Source organism: Pan troglodytes, chromosome 8, assembly GCF_028858775.2.
Source record: "Pan troglodytes isolate AG18354 chromosome 8, NHGRI_mPanTro3-v2.0_pri, whole genome shotgun sequence".
Classification (NCBI taxonomy): Eukaryota; Metazoa; Chordata; class Mammalia; order Primates; family Hominidae; genus Pan; species Pan troglodytes.
The window spans coordinates 81,098,368-81,115,088 of record NC_072406.2 but is presented as its reverse complement, the minus strand read 5'-3'; the positions used below and the strand labels follow the sequence as shown (position 1 = coordinate 81,115,088).

Below are 16,721 nucleotides of genomic sequence, written 5' to 3'. Positions count from 1 at the left end.
CATACGATTCTCTTACCTCAGCCTCCTGAGTAGCTGGGATTACAGGCATGTGCCACCATGCCCAGCTAATTTTTGTATTTTTAGTAGAGACGGAGTTTCACCATGTTGGCCAGGCTGGTCTCGAACTCCTGACCTGAGGTGATCCACCTGCCTCAGCCTCCAAAAATGCCAGCATTACAGACGTGAGCCACCGCACCTGGCCTTTTTTGGTATTTTTAGTAGAGATGGTGTTTCACCATGTTGGCCGGGATGGTCTCGATCTCCTGACCTCACGATCCACCCGCCTCAGCCTCCCAAAGTGCTGGTATTACAGGAGTGAGCCACCATGCCCGGCCCAATTTTTATATTTTTAGCAGAGATGGGATTTAACCATGTTGGCCAGGCTGGTCTTGAACTCCTGACCTCAGGTGATCTGCCTGCCTCAGCCTCCCAAAGTGCTGGGATTACAGGCATGAGCCACCGCACCCGGCTAATTTTTTTATTTTTTGTAGAGACAGGGTCTCTACAAAACTCTACCTAAACTTCTGGGCTCAAGCAATCCTCCCATCTCAGCGTCCCAAAGTGCTAGGATTACAGGCATGAGCCACTGCAGCTAGCCACCAGACCTGTATTCTAATGCTCTATTTCTTTTAGTTGGTATTCCAATTCGTTTCCAAATCTCTGGTTATCTTTCATAGTTAAAGGGCAGTCAATATGTATTTCTGGAGAATTTACAATGTGAAAGCCACCAATTTACAACAACATAGTGAAACATAAGGATGGATAAAGATTTGGTCACTTTCCTCAAGAACTTTTGGGAAATATGTGGGATACACACAGGAAAAATGAACTAATTTTATATAGACATGCATAACAAATGTCAATCAAATGATGAAGATAGCCACTGAAACTAGATAACGGTACATTCGGGTTGTCAGGAAAGACATAAACTAGGCCTTGACAGCTGGACAGGATTGGGATGCAAAAGACAAGAATTTCAAAAGAAGCCTTTTTAAAAATACCTGCTTGGTTTTCTGCTTACACTCTAGGTAACTTCAGTAGTCAAATTCACAGAGCGAAAGTAGAATGGTAGTTGCCGGGAGTGGAAGGAGAGAGGAATGAGAAGTGAGTGTTTAATGGGCACAGAGTTTCAGTCTGGGACAATGAAAAGTTCTGGAGATGGATGGTGGTGACAGCTGCAAAACGATGTAAATATACTTAATGTCACAGAGCTATATACTTAAAAATGGTTAAAATGATAAACGTTATGTGTATTTTAGCACAATAAAAGTGTTAGCTGGAATGGCAAGTTTACCTTAGTGATAAGGTCAGAGAGGTAGATTCTGCTTTCTAAGGCTATACAAAATAAGTCTCATTCTTTTGTCGAATGTCAGCCTTCGAATACTGCCACCTTAGCCTCTTCAGCTGATTTCTTTTTTCCAGGTCAAATGTCTCCAGTAATAATTTTACCTGGGCATTTTTTCAGCACCTTGTGATCCTCTGAGTGTTTCAGGATGTTTTTTCTTTTCCTTTTTTTTTTTTTTTTTTTTTTTTTGGAGGGCAGGGGGCTGGGAGGAGGAAAGACTACAACTCCTCTACAGGCTCCTTGAGAGCAGAGACCATTTCTTTACTTATTTAGTTTAACCTCCTTGGTACTCAGCAAAGAGTATGGTACAAATTAGGTTCAATAAACACCTGCGGATTGAATGAAAATACTGACAGTAAAGGCTATTAATAATGCAACCCACACGATCTCCATCACTGACAAATCCTGGCAAGTCTCAGTGACACTTTTCCTTAAGCCTCTACAGACTAGTTATTGAGGTTTGTAAACCTAAGATCGCTTTCCCCAGGATTCTTGCACAGGGGACGGGGTGACAGAAGCAACACATATTCAAAGCAATCATTTTTTCTTAATCATCTTCTAAGAGGGCCAATGAAAACGAAATGGCAAGCGTCACTGCTTCAGGAGAGAAAGAACAGATTCCATGGTGATGGGAGCTTGAGTCTGCCCATCTGAGATTCAGGCGCCAACGGGAAGGGCTGAGGGGCCACGCGGAGGAGAGGCCCAAAGCCCAGGGCCATCTTTCTCCAGGTCGGGAGGGTGGAGGTGGAAACGGTCCCTGAGCGACCCCAGAGGGCCGAGGGCGGCGCGAAGGGAAGCCCTCGGATGCTCCGGCCCGGTTCTGACAGGCCATCATCAGGGACAGACAGTTCCCCTCCCCGCCCAAGCCGGCGCAGCCCAAAAGGAGGCGCGGCCCATGCTCAGCGCACCTTTTGCCTCTCCTTCTTCTGGCTCTCGGACTCCTCCAAGGGTGCTTCCAGCTCCATAATGTCCCCCCAGAGGAGTTTCCCAGGCATTACTGGCCACCGCCGCCTCCCTCCGGGCACAGTGGCCACAACCACCTACGGGCAGCGACAGCGTGAAAGGAAGCGGGGGCAAGGCGGCCGCCCGGCCTTGGCCATGCGTCACTTCCGGGACACGCACCGCACGGTGGGGAAAAATAATCCCGGATACTCTCGGTTTAAGACCTTCCATTGCGCCGCAACCTCTCAACCAATGAGTGTGAGAGATATCAACGGGCCCGCCCTTGTTCTGAAGTGATTGGTTACTAGAGTAAAACCCTGGCCAATCTCCATAAAGGAAGCATGCACTGATTAACATAAATAGTTCGGTTTATCTTCCCCTCCCCCACTCCGAGCTGGTCTCCTCGGCCTCGCAGAGCCTTTTGGGGGCTTCCCAGTATGCACTGCTAGGGCTGGGAAGCCCTTCAACGGCGGTAGACAGGGTCCGGCGCGCGCTGGGCGGGTGCGTGGGCAGGCCCGTGCCGAGGCCAGTGGGCAACGCCGCGCGCCGCCTCGCCATTTGCAGCCGGAAGCTGAAGCCCTCCATCCCGCCCATTGCGGGGGAGATGTTAACGACCAAAAGCTTCGCGCGAGGCCACAGGCCTGGCGTCGGTGGAGAGGGGCTTCGCGCAGTTTGGGGTGGGCCAGATGGGCCGGAGGTGTAGCCAGGAACGGACAGATGTCCGTCTCTTAAGTCTTAGGTTTTAATCGTGAAGTTGATCCCTGGTTCATTGTGATCCTTCTCACGCTGTCCATTTGACATAAGAAACCCGAGAAAGGAATGTACTTGTCTGAAGTCCCACAGTCTGTTAGTGGCACAGTCATGACTAGAGAATTTAGCTCCTGAAGCCGAGATCAATGCTCTTTCTGCCACATCAACCTGAGAACTTTGAGTTTTGCAGTGTTTTGGGGAAGATGCTCCCGTGAAACAATGAACAGGAAAAACCTGAAGAAGCCTCACATTTTCTGCTAGCGAGAAAAGCCAAAATGTCTTCCACAGATTATCTATTTGCAGTGAACAAAAAAGGATTTAATTTTAGTGATGGAGATTAACTGCCCGTGAATCACCACCTTACACAAAACTGAAACCTTTGACAATACAAAGGGTAACTTCCTTAGTGTTTCTATACCTTTGCTTACTATCACCGAGGCTAGTTGGCTTTTCACAGCCATTTCTTCATCTCTTCATGATCCTTGCGACCCAGCTGCTCTACCCAATGGAGACACAGGGCTACTCTCACAAACCACTTGATAACGTCTAGCACACCAGCCTTAAAACCTAAGCATCAAACTGTGTCCTAGCAAAATTACAAATTGTTACATGTCGTGGAGTTTGGGAATTGGTCCTGAATAGCTGGAACCACAAATGTTAAATCTGTGATTGCTTCAAGCCTTCTGCATAACTACGGCTTGGCCTGAAGGCAAGGGGTGTATGTTTGCATGTAACTTTATGGATTCAATACTTAGAAACACAAGGAGTGTTCAGCTATTGATGACGGAGAAATCCACCTCTCTTCCTAGGTTATGAGAATAGCTATGCATCTCTAGATCTGCGGTTTTCCACATCCTTTTGTCCTAATCCCTCCGTCCACTCCCAATTCTACCATAGTAGGGTCTTTATAGCCCTACAACAGGGTATGATGATGTGCATAAAAACACAGTGTAGATATGGCTAAGAATGCTGCACGTAAAATTGGGATAAAAGGAACAGATGTTATTGTCTTGTGGTTGAAGGTTAATAACAGCTGAAGTAAAAGTTGAGCTCCTGAGCACTCTTTGGCATTCATTTGTATGTCAGAGGTCCTAAGAGCGGGCCTGAAAAAAAAGAAAGGAGTAGACTGTTCAAATCTCCCTATTCAAGTGATTAACAAGTATACGAGTGTTTTAGAATGACCTTCTGTGACTTGCAACACTACAGACTCTGCCTTTCTAAGCCCTAAATTCACTGAACCAAATCTCTGGCTGCTGTCTGTGTCAGATGGAAAGGGCAAGTATAAACCGATGTGTCAGTAATTTGACCAAGGAGTGGCTTAGCTGAAAAAAATATGTACCACATTACACATGTGTTCTCCGGGGATATCATTTTGCCTCAATCAACTAGAAAACGTGGGAACGGGATGCAGGAGTGGAGAACTTTGTTTTCTTCATATTTGCTCTGTCTGTAAATCTCAAGAGATTGTGTCTGATGAGATTTGGGGTTGGGGGGAGGCATACTGTGCATGAATAATTAAAATGCACAATAATTCAAGATACAATCTTATTAGAACATCTTTATTTTCCAAACATCTTACCAGAGTCACTGATATACTTTCCTTTACAACACTTAAGAGTTGGGTGCTTCAGTTGCTACTCCTGTTACAAGGTCCTATAAAGATTTCCCTTGCCCTTTGCCTCAGCTTGTTTAAACTGACCATTAAGATATAAAAAGAAAAGGGCCGGGAGCGGTGGCTCACGCCAGCACTTTGGGAAGCCAGGGTGGGCGGATCACCTGAGGTCAGGAGTTCAAGACTAGCCTGACCAACATGGAGAAACCCATCTCTACTAAAAATAGAAAATTAGCGGGGCGTGGTGGCACATGCCTGTGATCCCAGCTACTCAGGAGGCTGAGGCAGGAGAATCGCTTGAACCCGGGAGGAGGAGATTGCGGTGAGCCGAGATCAAGCCATTGCACTCCAGCCTGTGCAACAAGAGTGAAAGTCCATCTCAAAAGAAAAAAAAAAAAGATATAAAAAGAAGATGACTATTTCCAAACTTGCCTCTCTCTAATCTTTTTAGAACTACAGGACTAGGTTAGTTTTACTCTGTAGTTAGAGAGTTGAAGGTAAAAGTCATCAAATAACCTGTTTGCGTCTGCACGTCAATCTTATGTGACAAGAGGAATTGAACGTTTTATCCCCAGCAGCTTCGTCATGAACCATCATTTTTAAATGCTGTGACATGGAAATAGTTTAAGTGGCAGTTAAAAACTGATTTAAGACATATTGGGGGCACAAAATAAGTGTTGAGTATGGAAAAGCAGAAAGAAAGTAAAGGCAAAGAGAATGGGAGGGAAGGAGGAGGGTATTTTTCCCATTGCCATGGAACGTAAACCAATTCAGTTCTAAAATCTTGCTAGAAAAGTGAGAAGAGTAATGCTGATAGCACAGGAAATTGGATCCGCTGATATAACAGCACTATGGAAATGAGGTACAGAGGTGCTTACATTAGCTTGAGGTTTTGACAGCATTGGAAAAGAGACATCTTTGGCCGGCGCGGTGGCTCATGCCTGTAATCCCAGCACTTCGGGAGGCCGAGGCGGGTGGATCACGAGGTCAGCAGATGGAGACCATCCTGGCTAACATGGTGAAACCCCATCTCTACTAAAAAATATAAAAAATTAGCCGGGCGTGGTGGCGGGTGCCTGTAGTCCCAGCTACTCAGGAGGCTGAGGCAGGAGAATGGCGTGAACCCGGGAGGCAGAGCTTGCAGTGAGCTGAGATCACGCCACTGCACTCCAGCCTGGGTGACAGCGTGAGACTGTCTCAAAAAAAAAAAAAAAAAAAAAAAGGAAAAGAGACATCTTTGAATACATTTATCATATGTATATTTATGCATGTATCTAGCTCCTAAATTCAAACCTTTAAATGATTTTGTAAGTGCTTAACCTTTAGTCTCATTGTTTCTTTAGTCAATTACTTTCTGGATGTTTTGAACCAAGTAGTAGGAGACAGGGTTTCAGAGTCACATTGTCACATCAGTCACCCCAGAAGAGGGCACCATTATCCAAGTAATGTTTGGAAGCGGCTTCTGCTTCTTCCAGACATCTACTCCTTTCTTTTTTCAGGCCCGCTCTTAGGACCTCTGACATTTTTTCCAAAGGGGAAAAAATGTTACTAAGGTTTCAAAGGGAAGAAAGTCCTGTAAGACACCAGCAAAGTAATGATGAATTTGTCTTTGATGCCCCCATTCTTGTTTCATGACATTCATGTCGCTCTTCCCCACCCTTGTTAAGCAATAGCCTGTTTTCCCAACACCCAAAAAGCCTTAGTAGCTGTAGATAGGTTCTCAAAATGCCATGGTTCCCAATCTTTTCCCTTCAGGCTCTTTCCATTGCTCTTCCTCATAGACTTGACATTTTGGTTTGGGGTGTGTTTGTGTCTATGTGCGCGCCACTACATAAAAAAAGATCTGGGGCCGGGCGCGGTGGCTCACGCCTATAATTCCAGCACTTTGGGAGACTGAGGTGGGCAGATCACTTGAGGTCAGGGGTTCGAGACCAGCCTGGCCAACATGGCAAAACTTTGTCTCTACTAAAAGTACAAAAATTAGCCAGGCGTAGTGGCAGGCACCTGTAATCCCAGCTATTCAGGAGGCTGAGGCAGAAGAATCGCTTGAATCCGGGAGGTGGAGGTTGCAGTGAGCCAAGATTGCACCACTGCACTCCAGCCAGCGTGACAAGAGCGAGACTCCGTCTAAAAAAAAAAAAAAAAGGAAACAAGAAAAAAGATTTGTGCCAAGCATGGTGGCTCACACCTGTATTCCCAGCACTTTGGGAGGCCGAGGCAGGCAGATCACCTGAGGACAGGGGCAGGAGTTCCAGACCAGCCTGGCCAACATGGTGAAACCCCGTCTCTACTAAAAATACAAAATAGGCCCGGTGTGGTGGCTTATGCCTGTAATCCCAACACCTTGGGAGGCCGAGGTGGCGGATCATGAGGTCAAGAGATCGGGACCATCCTGGCCAATATGGTGAAACCCTGTCTCTACTAAAAATACAAAAATTAGCTGGGCATGGTGGCATGTGCCTGTAGTCCCAGCTACTCAGGAGGCTGAGGCAGGAGAATTGCTTGAACCAGAGGTTGCAGTGAGCTGAGATCATGCCATTGCACTCCAGCCTGGGCAACACAGTGAGACTCTGTCTCAAAAAAAAAAAAAAGATTTGAAATTTTGTAACATTTTGTCTGATAAATTGTATTTAGGGATGATTGATCCATGGTCATTATTCTAATCTATGAATAAGACACAAATGCAGTTTAACTGCCACACCAGCATGGGATAGTGTTGCATTACTGAGCTGGTGTAATTTCAACTATTTGCAAAGAAAGGATCTTTTAGCTAGCAAGGAGTTAGAGTAAGGCAAAGGAATTGAGTACAATTTCTATTAGGATTTTTGAAATAATGAAAATAGTTTGCAAAAAACCTAGCTATGCCAGGGATCCCTAGGAGTCTGAAATCTCAGATGAGAGAGGATGTATGTTGTATGAATGTCTACAATAAGCCCATATTTTGCATATTTTATTCCTACTTATAAAATAAGCTATCAACTGAAAACTTGTTAGTGAAAGGCATAATACCTCCCCGTGGCATACCTGGATTTTGATGGCAGATACATCCTATAACCTTCCCAAAGGACTAAATCTGTAATGGAGTAATTCCAGACAACCTGACAAAAACAGGGGACCTGTATAGTGGGCCACGTATTTACCTATCAAGCAAGTTTTGTTACTATAAAATATATTAAAATACATACATACATATATATGTATAATAATATTAGGTACCTCCTGCATTGGGCACTTTTCTTTTCAAGACCCAAAGCCATTCCACAGCCGCGCCCACAGTGGGGTTGCTCAGGCCTACATTGGGCACTTTTGATAGATCATCCCCAAGCCTCACAACAATCCCATAAGGGAGACATCATTACTATCTCCCTTTGACAGATGAGAAAACCAATTCAGAGGAATTTGGTGACTTGCTCCATCACACAGCTACGAAGGATTTGGAATTGGAATTCAAACTTGTGTCTGACTCCTAACCTCAGATCATTAAGCTGCCTCAAAAAAACAGATTTCTCATCAGAGAATAGACTGCATTAGGAAAGACAAATCAAGAACTAAAGTTGCCACAAAAAGCAGTTATTTCTAGGGAGAAAAATGCAGGTCACCTATTTTAGAGTAGAATCTCCCAAACAATTTAATCGCACATATTCCCGTCTTTAATGTCTGTGTTATATGATGAGTTTCATAGGAGAAAATTTTACTGGTTTCATAATGAGCTTGATTCATTTAATACATTCCTTTAAAACAGGGAGAGTGTCATAATGCATCCAGTGGCAAAATTAGATGGACTTCATTAGTTGCGCAACATGGCAAAACCCCATCTCCTAAAAAAACAGAACAAATGAAAAACCTTACAGTTGGAAGGATTCTTCAAAATCATGTAGTTCAGCCAGCCAGTTAAACTAAATTCTGGAAATTGCCCTGCAACATATCAGTAAAGGGATCACCAAGCTTCTGCTTGAATGCCCTAAACAATGGGAAATTCATTCTTTTCCAAAGCTACCTACTTCATCTTCAGATAGCTTTGTCTAATATAAAATTCTGCCAGGCACAGTGGCTCACACCTGTAATTCCAGCACTTTGGGAGGCCCAGGTGGGAGGATTGCTTGAGGACAGAAGTTCAAGACCAGCCTGGCCAACATAGTGAGATCCTGTCTCTACAAAAAATAAAATTAGACAAGCCTGGTGGCTTACGCCTGTAGTCCCAGCTACTCGGGGGGCTAAAATGGGAGGATCACTTCAGTCTAACAGGTCGAGGCTGCAGTGTGCTGTGATCATGCCACTGTACTCCAGCCTGAGTGACAAAGACCCCGTCTCAAAAAAATTTTTTTTTTCGTTGTTAAAATACTTCTCTTAACTTCCATTCACTGGTGCTGATTCCATGCTGTAAGACCCCCTAAAACTATACTCTCACCTCTACTTCCCCTACAAGTCTTTTCTATACCAGATTCCCCACCTCTCTTGGCACTTACAGCAGGGTTTACACTGTTGTTTTGACAACAATTAATCTTCTAAGAATGCAATGGTATGTCAGTCAGTTGGGGTCCACTGAAAGCCAATAGTCAAGAGTGAGTGAGCTGACCACTGCGAAAGAGAGCAGTGAATGTCATTTGCACTTCCACAGGGACTGCACAAAGTTCTCCAGTGCCGGGCTTCTCTCTGGACTTCATTGGTGTCAGTATGGTGAGAGTCAGAAAGAGACACTCTCCAATTATTCAGTCATTCACACCTGTAATCCCAGCACTTTGGAAGCCGAGGCAGGCGAATCATGAGGTCAGGAGTTCGAGACTAGCCTGGCCAACATAGTGAAACCCCATCTCTACTAAAAATACAAAAAATTAGCCGGGTGTGGTGGTGCACACCTGTAATCCCAGCTACTCAGGAGGCTGAGGCAGGAGAATCGCTTGAACCTGGGAGGCAGAGGTTGCAGTAAACCGAGATTACACCATTGCACTGCAGCCCTGGCAATAGTGCGAGATGCTGTCTCAAAAAAAAAAAAAAAAGAAAAGAAAAGACATTCCCTCAACCATAAATCAGCACCATCATCTTCTCGACATGCTGAAACCAGTCTTGATTGCTCCATATTCCCCAAACCCAAGAGAACTGACCATTCTACTACTTGGTCTGAAAAAGCTTAACAGAAAAAATTCTAGGTCTTACCATGAGTGGAAATGGACCAAAATGCAGATGAATTGCTAAATGTCTACCAGACTCCTTCCACCTTTCTCTAAACCTCTCATTCAGAACCTCCCTTTTACTCCCAAGCCATTTGGTAACCATTCTGTTTCCCTTCTATCTCCACATTCTATCTCCACCATCTGACTTCTCACTGCCATCTATAAAGAAGGCCTGGGTCAGGTGCGGTGGCTCATGCCTGTAATCCCAACACTTTGGGAGGCCGAGGCGGGTGGATCACGAGGTCAGGAAATCGAGATCATCCTGGCTAACACGGTGAAACCCCGTCTCTACTAAAAACACAAAAAATTTGCCGGGTGTGGTGGCAGGCGCCTGTAATCCCAGCTACTCGGGAAGCTGGGGCAGGAGAATGGCATGAACCTGGGAGGCAGAGGTTGCAGTGAGCCGAGATTGTGCGACTGCACTCCAGCCTGGGCAACAGAGCAAGACTCCATCTCAAAGAAGGCCTGAAATGTAGGGAGGAACCAGAGGAATAGTAGTACAGCCAGATGCCTCTTGCCACAGGAATTTTCGACATTGTCAGTCACATTGGGAACCATTTGTTCATGTCCAAGCTGGTCAAAGAGAAGCCCCTGGGCAGCAATGATTAAAGGAATTCTTGTTGCAGAGTAGCCAACACATTTATGTAAACTCTTTCTTGGTAATGATAAAGACTTAGGGTTGCATAGATATCTTGCAGCAGACACTGTTTTCTTGCAACAGACACTGCTTCAACACACACTGTTTTCTGATTTTGTGTTGAAATCTGGTGAGATCCACTTAACTTAGAACTCAATATTAGTGTAGGTTAAAAAAAAAATTCACTACAGGAAGTAAATTGGCATTCTATATATTTGAGAAACTAATGTATAAAAATTCAAGATAATTACAATTGGAAGGGGACCAATAATTCCACTTTTTAATCGAAAATAATCTATATACTCCCAATAAACTCACAGTAAAATAAGCTTCAAAAAGCCTTAAGATACCAAAAGAGGAAAAAAAGCCAGTAATTAGAACAAAATGTGTAATGTGGTTAATAGCATAGATATGCTTGCCTTTAGACAATTCTTATATACTCAATTCTTACATGATTGAAAGATTCTGTAGTAATGCTCTACCTTTTTATAAAGAAAAAAAATAGGTTTCCAAAAGAAAATTAAACGTTTATGACTGGAGTTAGCGGTAGTAAGGAATTGGATGTGAGTGGTTGACTGCTCTTTGTGCCTTCGACATTTTGCAGAAAATTCTGTCTTCTTTTTAGTCCATCCAAAATGACTGAATTATTAGATCCCAGACTCTGTGTCCTAAAGATATTAAAAATAACAGAATTATTGGCTTCGAAGGGAACTTGAATTTCTAACCAAGGCATTATACTTTCATTTGCTACTTTGAAGTAGTACATTTACTGATACAAAGGTACACTTATCAAATAAGTTAACCTTTAAAAATCCAAAGTGCTCTTTACATTTTAAAGGCTTCACAATAGCATCTCAATTATTTGACAGCTGCCTTCACAGAAGTTTATATTTTCTGAAAAACATCTGTTCTCAGATCTAGTATCAAGTATGTTCTAGTCAGAAACAGTAAGTTCCCCGAAAAACTTCCATATATCTGAAGTGGCCAATATCTTCCTGTGAAATTTATTACTTTTATGAGAAATCATATGGAAGAGAAAAGCAAATTATTATATTTTTAATATTACAATGTTCTTTTCTAGAAGGAACAAGCTATATTAGCCCATTATCTAACACATATGCCTTGCTTCAGCTAACTCACAATACTGTTTGGTAGGCTGGGCACAGTGGCTCATGCCTGTAAACCCAGCACTTCAGGAGGCCAAGACAGGCAGATCACTTGAGGCCAGGAGTTTGAGACTAGCCTGGACAACATGGTGAAACCCTGTCTCTACTAAAAATACAAAAATTAGCCAGGCATGCTGGTGCACACCTGTAATCTCAGCTACTCATGAGACTGAGGCATGAAAATCTCTTGAACCTATGAGGCAGAGGTTGCAGTGAGCCAAGATCGCACCCACTACACTCCAGCCTCAGCAACAGAGTGAGACTCTGTCACACACACAAAAAAAGTATTTTTGCTTTTTTTTTTTTTTGAAACAGAGTCTCACTCTGTTGCCCAGACTGGAGTGCAATGGTGCAGTCTTGGCCCACTGCAACCTCCACCTTCCGGGTTCAAGTGATTCTCCTGCCTCAGCCTCCTGAGTAGCTGGGATTACAGGCGCGTGCCACCACGCCTGGCTAATTTTTGTATTTTTAGTACAGACGGGGTTTCACCATGTTGGTCAGGCTGGTCTTGAACTGCTGACCTCGTGATCCACCCGCCCCAGCCTCCCAAAGTGCTAGGATTACAGGCGTGAGCCACTGCGTCCAGCCTATTTTTGCTTTTCAACATTCCCTTTTCCCACTTTGCTACTCTCCATCAACTGTCCATTACATTAAAATACATCGCAAACATATTTCGTCTAAGTCTTTCTCTAAACAGCCCATCACTCAATTCCATCACTCTTTGACTGTTAAAGTCTCATGCTTTGTTCTTAAGTTCAACTTGCCTATGTTTATTGTTTGTCTCCCCAACTAAATTGTATACTTCCTGTAAGTAGAAACAATGTCTTGTTCATCTCTATCCCCCTAATCCTTATAACCATCATGGCACACAGTTGATGTTCAAATGTTACTTTCCCTTCCCTTTCCTCTAAATGCCTGTCAATTATAGCTAGCCTTTCAGGAAAGCATATTGCTTAAAAATAAGCAATCCTTAACAAATTAAATTTCTCAAAATTTTGCAAATCAAAATTCCTAGTCACCTATCAAGGAGTAATGTCTCTCATCTGTTTTTGTTTTGTTTTTGCCACAGAGAAAGAAAAGGAACCCATGGCTTTTTGGTTTACACCACCATTGTTCACATTTGAAGACATGTTTTGATTATCTTAAAGACTTAATAGCTGGGCATGGGGGCTCACACCTGTAATCCCAGCACTTTGGGAGGCTAAGGCAGGTAGATCACTTGAGGTCAGGAGTTTGAGACCAGCCTGGCCAACATGGTGAAAACCTCACCTCTACTAAAAATACAAAAATTAGCTGGGCGTGGTGGCGTGTGCCTGTAATCCCAGCTACTCAGGAGGCTGAGGCAGGAGAATCAATTGAACCCGGGAGGCAGAGGTTGCAGTGAGCTGAGATTGTGCTACTGCACTGCAGCCTGGGTGACAGAGTGAGACTCCGTCTCAAAAAAAAAAAAAAAAGAAAGAAAAGGTCTTGCACCCCCAATAAAGAAGTAATGATACGTTTTTAAAATGTAGATTTCTAGGAATATATCCTAAGAAAAAAACTCAGAAATGCCCACAAACATTTTTATGTAAAAATAACTCACTGCAGATTGATTTATTAATAGCAAAAAATTGGGAATGATCTAAATGTCAAAGAAAGGAAAATAGGCTGGGCACAGTGGCTCATGCCTACAACCCTAGCACATTGAGAGACCAAGATGGGAGAACTGCTTGAGCCCAGGAGTTTGAGACCAGCCTGGACAACATAGTGAGACCTCATTCTTAACAAAATAATAATAAGCAGCAGCAGCTGGGTGTGGTGGTGCAAGCCTGTGGTCCCAGCTACACAGGAGGCTGATTTGCTTGAGACCAGGAGGCCGAGGCTATAGTGAGCCCTGACTGAACCACTGTACTCTATCCTGGGCAACAGTGTGAGACCTTGTCTCTTAAAAAAAAAAAAAAGGAAAATAATAGTTACATATATATATAGTCCACATAACAGAATGCTAAACAGCCATTAAAAAGAACAAGCTTGTGGCTCACGCCTGTAATCCCAGCCAAGGTGGGTGGATCACTTGAGACCAGGGAGGCCAAGGTGGGCAGATCACTTGAGGCCAGGAGTTCGAGACCAGCCTGGCCAATATGGTGAAACCTCATCTCTGTTAAAAAAAAAAAAAATACACACACACACACACACACACACAAAATAGCTGGGCATGGTGGCTCATGCCTGTAGTCCCAGCCACTCAGGAGGCTGAGGCAAGGAAAAAAAAAGGCTTGAGGCCAGGCGCAGTGGCTCATGCCTGTAATCCCAGCACTTTGGAGGCTGAGACGAGTGGATCACCTGAGGCAGGAGTTCAAGACCAGCCTGGACAACATGGTGAAACCCTGTCTCTAATAAAAACACAAAAATTAGCTGGGCCTGGTGGTGTGTGCCTGTAATCCCAGCTATTTCGGAGACTGAGGCATGAGAATTGCTTGAACCCAGGAAGCAGAGCTTGCTGTGAGCCGAGATCGCACCACTGCACTCCAGCCTGGGCGACAGAGCAAGACTACATCTCAAAAAACAAACAAACAAACAAACACTAAGCTTAAGCTACATTTATCAATAACAGGATATACATAAGTTACATGAAAAAAGAAAGCCATGGCTCTGTATGATTTGTTGTTAAAAATACTTTTATTAAGCCCTGGTACAGGGCTCATGCCTGCAATCCCACAACTGGGAGGCCAAGGCAAGAGGATGGTTGAATCCAGTTCAAGGCCAGCCTGGGCAACATAGCAATATATTGTCTCCACAAAAAAACTTTTTTACACTTGATCTTAGCCAAAAGACCGAGAAGTGATCAAAAAAACTTTTTAATTAGCCTGATGGCCAGTGCGGTGGGTCATGCCTGTAATCCCAGCACTTTGGGAGACTGAAGCGGGAGAATCCCTTGAGCCCAGGAGTTCGAGACCAGACTGGTAACATTGTAAAACCTCATCTCTACAAAAAATTAGCTGGGTATAGTAGCATGTGCCTATAATCCAAGCTATTCCAGAAGCTGAGGTTGGGGGATGGCTTGAGCCAAGGAGGCCTAGGCTGCAGTGAGCTATGATTGTGTCATTGCACTCCAGCTGGTGACAGACTGCAACCCTGTCTCAAAGAAAAAACAACAGAGCAACTTACAAATGCATAGAAAAAAGTGTAGGGCCAGGCATGCTCAGTGGCTCACACCTGCAATCCCAGCCGTTTGGGAGGCTGAATTGCTTGAGCCCAGGAGTTTGAGACCAACCAGCCTGAGCAACATGGAGAAACCCCATCTCTCCAAAAAAAAAAAAAATTAGCTGGGCATAGTGACATATGCCTGTAGTCCCAGGTACGCGGGAGACTAAGGTAGGAGGATCACTTGAGCCCAGGGAGGTTGAAGCTGCAGTGAGCTGTGATTGTACCACTGCACTCCAGCCTGGGTGACAGAGTCAATCACTGTCTCAAAGCAAAAAAAAAAAAAAAAAAAAAATACTGGCAAAGATATGAACCAAATTTTAGAATGACCTTTGACAAACTATTAAATAACATAGGGAAAATGTTCATATGATAGGCTATTAATTTTAAAAAGCAACATGCAAAATAGTAACTCAGTACAAGCCCAGTAGACAAAATCTATAGATCTATACATTTGGACTGAAGTGTTATACAGAAACAAACCAAATATAAAATGATTTTTTAAAAATATCTAGATGTTAGGCCAGGCACAGTGGCTCACACCTATAATCCCAGCACTTTGGGAGGCCGAGGCGGGCAGATCACCTGAGGTCAGGAGTTCGAGACCAGTCTGGCCAACATGGTGGAACCTTGTCTCTATTGAAAATACAAAAAATTAGTCAGGCGTGGTGGTGGGCACCTGTAATCCCAGCTACTTGGGGGACTGAACCAGGAGAATTGCTTGAACCCAGGAGGCGGAGGTTGCAGTCAGCTGAGACCACACCATTGTACTCCATCCAGCCTGGGCAACAAGAGCAAAACTCCATCTCAAAAAATATATGTGTGTGCGCGTGTGTGTGTGTGTGTTAGAATAAGTATAGGTGTTTTAAAAAATATTTTTCAACCAGTAAGATTGTTAGCTATTTTAAAAGAAAAAAAATACTTTTCAGTACTTCTTAAGTGTTCTATCATGGCTATACTATTTTTATAATCCAAACAACATTTAAACAAATTGGCATGGAAAACATTAGTGGAGGCCGGGCATGGCAGCTCACGCCTGTAATTGCAGCACTTTGGGAGGCTGAGGAGGGCGGATCACTTGAGGTCAGGAGTTCAAGACCAGCCTGGCCAACATGGCAAAACCCCGTCTCTACTAAAAAATACAAAAATTAGCTGGGTGTTGTGGTGCATGGCTGTGATCCCAGCTACTTGGGAGGCTAAAGTGGGAGAATTGCTTGAACCTGGGAGGCGGAGGTTGCAGTGAGCAGAGATTGCACCACTGCACTCCAGCCTGGACGACAGCAAAACTCTGCCTCAAAAAAAAAAAAAAAAAAGAAAGAAAATATTAGGCTGGGCGCAGTGGCTCACGCCTGTAATCCCAACACTTTGGGAGGCCAAAGTGGGCAGATCACCTGAGGTCGGGAGTTCAAGACCAGCCTGACCAACATGGAGAAAACTCGTCTCTACTAAAAATAAAAAATTAGCTGGGTGTGGTGGTGCATGCCTGTAATCCCAGATACTCGGGAGGATGAGATAGGAGAATCACTTGAATCCAGGAGGCGGAGGTTGTGGTGAGCCGAGATCACGCCATTGCACTCCAGCCTGGGTGACAAGAACAAAACTCCATCTCAAAAATAAAATATTAGTGGATAGTAGCCACATCCCTTTCTCAACCTGTGTAGAGCCAGGAATAGAAGTGAAAACTTCCAACCCTCAGTTCAGAAAGTGCTTGGCTTACAGAAATTTCTATTTTTAGAAATAATTGAAGATTTATGAGTAGTGGGGACAGTCAAATTTGGTTCACATTAAAAATAAACTGTATCCTACTATATAAGAGATTTCATTGTAACTTTATACAATTTATTCAGTAAAGGTATAAAAGCTGGCAGAATTGTATCATTATAGAAGTGTGATAGTCAGTAGTCTCTGACTAGGT

The 16,721-nt window shown here is 43.9% G+C and overlaps 2 protein-coding genes across 9 annotated transcripts in view; both read right to left on the bottom strand.

The window, feature by feature from the left end:
* DDX50 (DExD-box helicase 50) overlaps positions 1 to 2,513 on the bottom strand; it is a 44,956-nt gene extending 42,443 nt beyond the window's left edge. The window contains exons 1-3 of one of the 6 annotated variants that reach the window (XM_063780710.1): positions 2,254 to 2,450; positions 1,295 to 1,674; positions 1,002 to 1,175 (exon numbers count right to left, since the gene is read on the bottom strand). Coding sequence is in view for 1 of the 6 variants with exons in the window: in XM_507824.8 (XP_507824.2) it covers positions 2,254 to 2,340 (87 nt within the window). In the remaining 5 variants the exon portion in view is untranslated. Of the gene's footprint in view, positions 1 to 1,001; positions 1,176 to 1,294; positions 1,675 to 2,253 lie in introns of all 6 variants that reach the window. The other 5 variants (XM_063780711.1, XM_016918457.4, XM_507824.8 and 2 more) reach the window with 5 other exon arrangements.
* Positions 2,514 to 10,652: 8,139 nt separating this feature from the next.
* The window catches only part of STOX1 (storkhead box 1), a 64,756-nt gene continuing 58,687 nt past the window's right edge, over positions 10,653 to 16,721 (bottom strand). For all 3 annotated transcript variants that reach the window (XM_001168690.8, XM_001168668.6, XM_009458590.5), the window contains one exon: positions 10,653 to 11,125. In XM_001168690.8, the coding sequence (XP_001168690.2) occupies positions 10,978 to 11,125 (148 nt within the window). In that variant the 3' untranslated portion in view covers positions 10,653 to 10,977. The remainder of the gene's footprint in view (positions 11,126 to 16,721) is intronic.